General features: G+C 43.3%; 1 protein-coding gene and 1 long non-coding RNA gene across 4 annotated transcripts in view; one reads left to right on the top strand and one right to left on the bottom strand.

The window, feature by feature from the left end:
* Positions 1–245: 245 nt before the first annotated feature.
* On the bottom strand, positions 246–7,156 carry LOC118221938. 2 transcript variants are annotated; one of them, XR_004764220.1, is made up of 4 exons: positions 6,877–7,156; positions 6,230–6,457; positions 3,866–4,123; positions 246–1,296 (listed from the first exon to the last, which is right to left on the bottom strand). It is a non-coding gene; the product is annotated as an uncharacterized LOC118221938 (long non-coding RNA). The 2 variants fall into 2 exon arrangements; XR_004764221.1 differs by lacking the exon at positions 3,866–4,123 and having other exon boundaries at positions 6,877–7,138.
* Positions 7,145–8,831, top strand: part of b3gntl1 (UDP-GlcNAc:betaGal beta-1,3-N-acetylglucosaminyltransferase-like 1) — a 68,760-nt gene continuing 67,073 nt past the window's right edge. For both annotated transcript variants that reach the window (XM_035407388.1, XM_035407387.1), the window contains exon 1: positions 7,145–7,787. In XM_035407388.1, coding sequence (XP_035263279.1) covers positions 7,743–7,787 — 45 coding nt within the window. In that variant the 5' untranslated portion in view covers positions 7,145–7,742. The remainder of the gene's footprint in view (positions 7,788–8,831) is intronic.

Genomic DNA, 8,831 nt, shown 5'->3' with positions numbered 1-8,831 from the left:
AGAAACCACAGCCCAGCAGATGGGACCATACTGGAGCTCTTTGTAGTGGAAAACATAACAAAGCCCACTGATTGACTTTGATTGTGTGTACGTGTGTTTGTGTATGTGCCTTACAGTGTCTGCATGTGTTATAGTGTGTGTGTGTGTTATAATATGTGTGTGTGTATGTGTTATAGTGTGTGTGTGTGTGTGTGTGTATGTGTTATAGTGTGTGTGTGTGTGTGTGTGTGTGTGTTATAGTGTGTGTGTGTGTGTGTGTGTGTGTGTGTGTGTGTGAGCAATCGCCTATGTCTGCGCAGTAGAATGACAAACTTGCTTTGAAACCTAACTACTGTGTAATGGCTGTGATCTGACTGACAGTCTGATTACAGGGGATGGCCGACTGCGGAAATGTGTTTGAAATGCTTCATGTTTCCTGCTGGTGACGGGAAGGAGTCTGTCCTCGGCTCATATCCATTAATTCATGTATTGGTGAATGCCGAAAGACGTCAAATACAAAACACAATCAAACATACACTGAAAAAAAAACCTGAAAAAATGACTTCACCTATCTTCTATCTGCAGCAGAACGGCACAGTTCCTTTATTGAACGTGCAAAACCTTCAGTTACATCAAAACAAAGGCTTCCTAATCTATCTATCACCTTAACTGAGTGTGAGTGGCAGACCTGAGTCTGAGTGGCAGACTATTACAATACATACATTCTACATTATTTTCACAAAGCCATCACACCTAGCTTGCCCTCAATCTCTCAATCTGACATGTTGAGTACATTTAAATATAGTTTCCATACTTTTGCTGCTTCCTATGGTTATAGCACAGTGAATGACGATCCAGCAATTTTGGAAGGAAGATTCTAAACACACTCCTAAAGGTATTAAAGTACCCTGCGTTGCTGTTTTTTTTACTGGCTGTGGCTAATGGGGTAACAGATGTGTGTGTGTGTATTTGCACATTCATGCATGCATCCATATGTGTCCTGTGTGTGTGCCTGTGTGTGTGTGTGTGATTGTACAGCTGGCGTGGTGGCTGTTTACTCTGGGCATAGTTACTCACCACAGTGAAAACTCAAACCAAGGTGTTGAATTAGATAACCGTGGCTTCATTTGAAATTAATTTCAAGGCACTAAATTTGCACTTCCTGGAAAAAAACAAAGAAAAACGCATGATTTCAGAGTTCATGAAGCTGTCCTTCCTGTTCTTGCTAGCTGTTGGAACAATACTGGGCCCCTTTTCTAAGGTCCACTGCTCTCCCATGCAGGTGCCAACAGCAACACTGAGGTCTGGTGGCTCATGCTGGGAAAGAGAGAGGAAGTGACATCATCAGCATGAGACCAATTAAAACTTCTCACCACAAGGGGATATACTGTACATGTAAGCAGATATCATATTTCATCGACTTATGTTTAAAAGAATATCCATGGTTCCACTGATTCATCCCTCCTCCATCCCCCTACGAAAGAAAGAGGTAACAAGAGTTACCAGTCATGATATTTTACAGTCTTGGGCCACAACTGTTTCATCCAGGTTGCTCTTGGTAACTGACATACAGTACTTATTGTCTCAGAACCATTATGAAAATGCAATATACCAAAATAAATTGACATAAAACATATTGTCAAAATATTGCAGCACTGCATACAATTCTGTGAAATAAACTTATATTTTCAAATAAAAGGTCCGCATATACATATACAATATTACTGAATATTCTATTTCTGTTAGGAAGCAGGCTCCCAATGTTCAATGCACTCAGGGCAGATCAGCGGTCAGGAGCTGTTGAATGAAGGTGGACGTGCAGCCAAAAACTGGATGGCAGCAGTTACTTCAGTAAAAGCAGCTGGATGGAGCAAACACTAGGCCCTGATTGGTCCTTTGCAGATCAGATGCTGTGGCAGTGCTGTGTGTATCACTTCAAAGCCCAGACCGGGCGCGCGGTTCCTCCAGACTTCCTGTCCCGACCTCCTCCAATCAAGGCTCAATCAGAGGCACGTCTGACCGCAGAGTCCCCCCCCCCCCCCCCTCGAGTCCCCCCCAGAGAGGAGCGCAGCAGCACCAGCGGTGTGATCCACACAGGCGCTTTGTTTGGGTCCACCGTCCTGGTTGAGCCCAGCAGCTGGAGGGAGACTGGGTCAGCTTGCTTTTGATGTCGAGGGGGGAAATTATTTGGTTTTATTTTATTTTAAACCCCACGTGGTGAGCCATGTGCTTGAAAAAAAACTGCGGAAGGAAACGGTGATCTTGATAAAAGAGCGCTGTAAGGAAGATCACACACATGCACACACACACTCACTCACTCACTCACACACACACTCACACACACACACACTCACTCACTCACCCACTCACACACACACACACACACACACTCACTCACTCACCCACTCACACACACACACACACACTCACTCACTCACTCACTCACACACACACTCACTCACTCACTCACACACACACTCACTCACTCACACACACACACACTCACTCACCCACTCACACACACTCACTCACTCACTCACCCACTCACTCACACACACACACACTCACTCACTCACTCACCCACCCACCCACACACTCACTCACACACACACACACTCACTCACACACTCACTCACTCACACACACACTCACTCACTCACACACTCACTCACTCACACACACTCACTCACTCACACTCACTATCACACACACACACGCACACGCACGCACACACATATACATACACACAGGCGCGCGTGTGCCACAAACGCAGGCGAGCTGTAGCTCTGCAGGGGTTCCTGAGAGGATGCTGAGACATTGGCGCATTCCTCTGGCAGCAGCCACAAAGGCGGCGGGAGGTCCCGGCGGAATGTGGGAGAGAGGGAAGAGGAAGTGCGCGGAGTGTGGCGCACATAAAGGCGGGCGGCGGGGCCTGTGCTGCTGGCCGTCTCTCATCAAAGACACAACACTGACTTATTTGTGCCATAAAGACTGCGGCTGGAAATGGTAACAGTATGGGTAACTAGTCACAGCATTACAATGCAATATATTGTAATCTGCAATGACAATATATTCTAATATATTGCTATTTCTACTGTGTTAAATATGTTGAATAATATAGTCAAATATATTGAAAAATATACCAATTACTGCCGCTTGTCATTGGGATACATCTGAATAAAACTAACAATATCTATTATTCAGCAGAAATGGCAATCTATTTGGCATGTATAAAAAAAACTATTTGTAGTTCCTCCATATATTAAAATTACTGCACTACATATTTTTCAGTATATGTCACGAAAGATAGATCAGTGTATCTGTCCAAATATTGCCAGCTCGGGGCACCACTTATGTAGAAAAGACCTGGACTGGCCATATCACCCATCCTGCAATTAAGACAACTAACAGGGCCACCTGATTTCACTAATTCCATATGCTTCTTCCACTTTCTGTTGAGGGTCACCTTTTTTCAATTTGTTTTTTCAAATTAATCTGATTTTATTCTTCCTTAATTTGGTAGTTCTCTATCCCCATCTACAGGGTCCGATGGCAGATTAGCCATTGGCTAAAAAAACAGCAGTCTGATGAAGAGCCATTCAGGCTCAAAACGTTCCTTACTGTTCGATGTTAAATCAATTTATGGCATTGGGAAGCATACACAGGGTGCAAATCCACATTCCTTCTTTTCAGCCCACTTTCCTGTACGGCACCTGTGTTTTTGGACGCATGTGTATTTTCTGTGATAGATCAGCCATTTTTCTGGGCATCGGTGTTGGAAGATGTCTGCAGCAGGTTAGCGGTCCAGGGTGCCATGGTGACTTGTGAGATGTGGAGGTGTTCAAAGGTAAACACACACACACACACTGTTTCATTGGGCTCTTACCTGCTCTGTGAAAGGTGTTTTCTTAGCAGGGATCAGTCACTGAGTGAAGGAACAGGAACTATGACAGGCGAGCCTGGAACACTTCTCCTACGAGCTCCGAGACTCCGGTGATTTATGGCCAATCATTGTCTCTTGTTTGGGGGCTTAGCCAATGGGCTGCATTTTTGGCAGCCAGCTCCGCCTTCACAGCACGGAAGCCCCGGTTCCCGTAGCCAAGGTTACCATCCTAGGAGCTGAAGGAGCTAGCCTGTTTGATGTCTCAGAGATGGAGGGATGAGAGGAGAAAAAAGTCACGGAGAAAAGAAGAACAGGGACATGGGCTTTTTTGGCACCTTCATCCATCTTTACTCAGGAGGAGGGGATGGAAAGATGGAGGGAGAGTTGGAAGGGAGTGATAGAGAGGGGTCCTTCCCATTAATGTCCATACTTCACTGGCACAGAAACTTAAAGAGGAGCTGTGGGGGTTTCTTGGCTCTGAAAATGAAAAGGCTCTCTTTATTCTTCTTTCTCTTACCTCTCACTCTGCTCTTGGATGGGAAAGGAAAGAAAAGCGATGCTGTCCTGGCAATACTATGAGTGTGTGTGGTCATGCCAGTAAAGCAAATTTAATTTTGAATTTGGGAGAAAGAGCGAGAGAGAGAGAGGGGGAAGAGAGAGAGAGAGAGAAGGGGGGATTAATAAAAAAGAGTATAGAAGGAATAACTGTCTGTGCGGGTGGTTTGGTGCATGCTGGGAAGCATCAGTAGAAGCATTGACTACCCAGCACTGACTGCTCAGCACTGACTGCCCAGCACTGACTGCTCAGCACTGACTGCCCAGCACTGACTGCCCAGCACTGACTGCCCAGCACTGACTGCCCTGCAGAGACTGACCAGCACTGACTGCTCAGCACTGACTGTTCAGCACTGACTGCCCTGCAGAGACTGACCAGCACTGACTGCTCAGCACTGACTGCCCAGAGCTGACTGCTCAGGACTGACTGCCCTGCAGAGACTGACCAGCACTGACTGCTCAGCACTGACTGACCAGCACTGACTGCTCAGGACTGACTGCCCTGCAGAGACTGACCAGCACTGACTGCCCTGCAGAGACTGACCAGCACTGACTGCTCAGCACTGACTGCCCAGCAGGGTGCAATTACTAATTATACACATGCATGTCCAAATACAAAGAAAGATAAAGAACAACGTCCAGCACAAGCCTTGGCAATGATGTAAATCAGTAATTCTAAATTCTAAATTTCAATGAACTTGGCATCAATCATGTCATGCAACAAAATTCCTGCTCGCAGTAATCTGCATTTCGAAATTTGGATGAGCATAACCATGGAAGGTTATCTCTGGTCCAAAATGCATTAATCTTCTCCTCCTTTTTCATACGAGTAACACAAATCCCAGTGGCCTACCTACAATGGAAAAGCAGGCTTGTAGGAGCTAGAAATAAAATTGTAGCAGATTTATTAGCCATTGCCTGTAACAAAATTTCATGAAATGTGTTTCATGTAAAGAAAAAAAAAAGACATTTGTGGAAATGAGTCCAAGAACTCCTCAATACTGGACTCAAAAATCCGTCCAACCCAGAAGGTTTACAAGCATCCTTACATGTTTCCTTCACGGAGCAGAGGAGAGCAACCATTGTTTGTTTCAACCAATGTTTGCCCTTACAGGTACCTTTGGCAAGCCATTAAAAACAGGCAGTATTTTTTCCTTCATAAACACTAAGTGGCACGTTGGGCAATCACTAAAACTACACACGGCAAACTTAATTTGCAACACTTGCATTTACTTGTAGGTCAAAGTAATGGTAAATTGTTGATCAAATAAAGGCCCATTCATAGCTGCAGAGATGGCATTATTTCAAATGCTTGCATTCACATTCATCTGCATAGTTGTTATGGAAAAACATATTAAAAAGTTGTTCGCCTTTTTATCTGGCTTATACCTCCATGCCACCATCAAAAAAATAAACACATTTTGATTAGTTTATAGAGACACTTAGGAGGTATTTTGTAACTAAATATACATTCTTGTTATGTAGTCAGGTTGTGGTCAGTTCAGTGTCCTGACCTGTTTTAGAGATTTTAACCCAGGAAAAACCTGATCGTTTACCCTCTTTCACAACACTTCTTTCTTATCAGCATTTTATTATTTTTTTACAAATATAGTAAAACAATATTCAGTTGCAGTTTTTTGCCACATGTTTTTCTTTTAGAAAAAAAAAACATAGAAGAAAAACACAGCTCAGATTTGATGTAGAACATTCCCAGTATCCATTTCGATAACCATCCAGAACGTGTCAACTGCTGTTGTTTTTCTTGGACCGGGTTCTCGAATACATTATACGAGAAGGGAGCATATGACGTACCTGTATTTTATTAAGAATGAGCACACGGCAGGGTAACTGGCTTCCCTCTTTTAAGAATGCCTCGCTCACTCCCTTCCAAACCTCTTTCACTGCCAGACTTCATTCCTGTTCCCCTCTTCGTCCCTCGGTTGACCCTGTAATGACTTCTGTAATCAGGGAATGAGCTCTTACTCATTTAGTGTGACGGCCCGAACACTTGACACCGGATGACGTTTGCTGCTCAGCTTTCTGAAAAATAGCAAGAACAAAACAAGAAAAATGAAGAATTTATTTATTTATTGCGGCAATGCAAACCACCTGTTTGGACGCTTTGGGTGATTTTACTATTTCGCGATCTGCAAGTATTTTATTTATTTATTTATTTATTTATTTATTTATTCATTCAGAATTCAGAATTCATTCATTTATTTGGCAAGTTTCTAAATAACATACACCAAGCATACATTTACACACGAAGAAACAGAAATAAACCGATACTTTGTCAACACAGTGAGCCCAGTTTCATCAAAGCAGGCAACTGCACTCAAAGTTTCCAGGGCAGAAATGGTGCGTTTCCCGCAAGAACGATCTGGATGGACCAGCTAACCGGCTAACGACTGGGTGGATTTGAAGAGCGTCAGATAGCCTACTTGTCAGCGACTGCTTACCTGGCTTGTATTCGAAGCGGCACGGATAGCCACTACTAGAGAGCACAGTGATCGCCGAAAGCAAATCACTGTTATGAAGGAGGTTTATGGTACTTATGAGCCTACCAGTTGCGTAAATATATATACTTAACGTTAAATTTAAATAACCGAATATGGGCGACAACAGCTTTGCGGAGAAAAAGAAAAGCTTTGCGTCCTTAACAGTAGCCTAATGTATTACGTTTCTTGCAGTTGCTTTCCATATCGTCATCATTAGAGAAAGTAGACCACCGATATGGAACGCCCCTACTCTGATTGACAAATAGCTGAGCGAATCAGAAGCTCGTTTTTGTTCATGTTAACCAATAGGCATACGGGGGACAGAGTTGCGGAAGTTGTGCCAATATGTGGCACTTCGTGTGTGATGATGTTCTTGAAAAGGAACCTGAAATAAAACTAACTGGATTCTTAGGCATGCAGACAAATTATTACCATAACCAACAACCATAATCTTATGAGGTAGCTTATCATGTAACCGTATAATTTCTGAAAAACAACAAACTAGGCTTTTTGCGTCCTATTAGTGGCTGACGTTACACGTGCAAAGGAGCGTGTTGTGGCTATCCATTGAAACATTTTATTTGCCGGATATTTCAAGTAGCCGACCAGGAAAGTATTTAGCATGAGTATATTCTCAGTGTTTAATATTTTTATCTTGAATGAATCGTAGTGTAAGCAGTTAACGGTCATATAACCAGCTTCCCCTTCAATCACTGCATGCTACGATTAGCCTACGCTTGTTTAAACTTTTCCATTCAGAAGGTAAATGAGATAGTTGTGCCCCTGCCAAACGACGATTCAGAGAAAATCTCGGACTACAATGTGAGATGGACGGGGGCGGTGAGTCTGCTGCAAGCAGTGGCATTGACGTGGTAGGTAGCTAGCCAGCTATCTTGAATTTGCTTATTGTTGGCAGGGATACAGTGAATAGCAAGTGGTGTTCAAATGTTGCACTGTCCGGTCTAACGCGCTGCACTCTGTAACCTAAAAATGGACACAGCCGTGCAATGTTCCTGGAATACTTGAAAACATCACATTTGGCGTATTCATTTAAAATGTGAGAGTAGGCTATCCCTTGAACGCAATTAAGTGAGCTCGCTTTATGGTCAAGACACTCACAGAAACCCAACCAACTTTAATGAACCAACTGAATGGCATCACCAGATGAGTGATTGAAAAGGCAGACCTGTTGCCTAGTCAGCTGCTCCGGTATCAGCCCATTGATACACAATTGCAGTTTGTAGCTATAGACGTTCCTGTGACAAGGCCATTGAGACCTTACAGGTCAACGTACGTAATTGGATTGCTGAAAGTGAGCGATACATGACGGGAGCTGTCTTATCAATGTTGCTCGCGTAGAATCCGGATAACGATTCGGGAATCCCTCAGCCAATTAGAAATGCTGGATACTGATAGAGCACCAATGAAACAAATAGGGAAGTGTACGCACCGGCGCTGTGCTCAGACGTTTTATTTACGAAATTCTTCATTTCACTCTGCGTTTCATCTGAGCTTGGCAGATTCCCTTTTCTGTGTGGTTTGCAATGAAAATATTTTACAAACAAGGCTATCAATTTCTGCATATTTATTGGAGGCATTTAGGGATACGGTTTTTTAAAAACCATACCCAGGACGTGTGGCAGCATTTATCTGGCATTAATCATTGTTGTATTTGTGTAATAAAAACAGTTAGTTACTTAGCTTGGGTTGAGCACGTTCAATTCCTGTGATTTAATAAAAACAGCCATGTAAATTTCCTTGTTTGTCTACCCCAACTATGAATTTTTGTTTATGTTTGGCCTTCAAAATAAACTGAAGCGAGAGGTAGCTGTGCAAAAGTGTAGGAGTGTGGGGGTACAGAAAGCTATTCCTAATGTTTGACCTACAAGAAAGTGCTTTCAGTTGACAGGCCTGGT

The sequence above is a fragment of the Anguilla anguilla genome, chromosome 2 (assembly GCF_013347855.1).
Source record: "Anguilla anguilla isolate fAngAng1 chromosome 2, fAngAng1.pri, whole genome shotgun sequence".
NCBI lineage: Eukaryota > Metazoa > Chordata > Actinopteri > Anguilliformes > Anguillidae > Anguilla > Anguilla anguilla.
The sequence above is the reverse complement of the archived record's forward strand: the minus strand, read 5'-3'. Positions and strand labels throughout refer to the sequence as shown.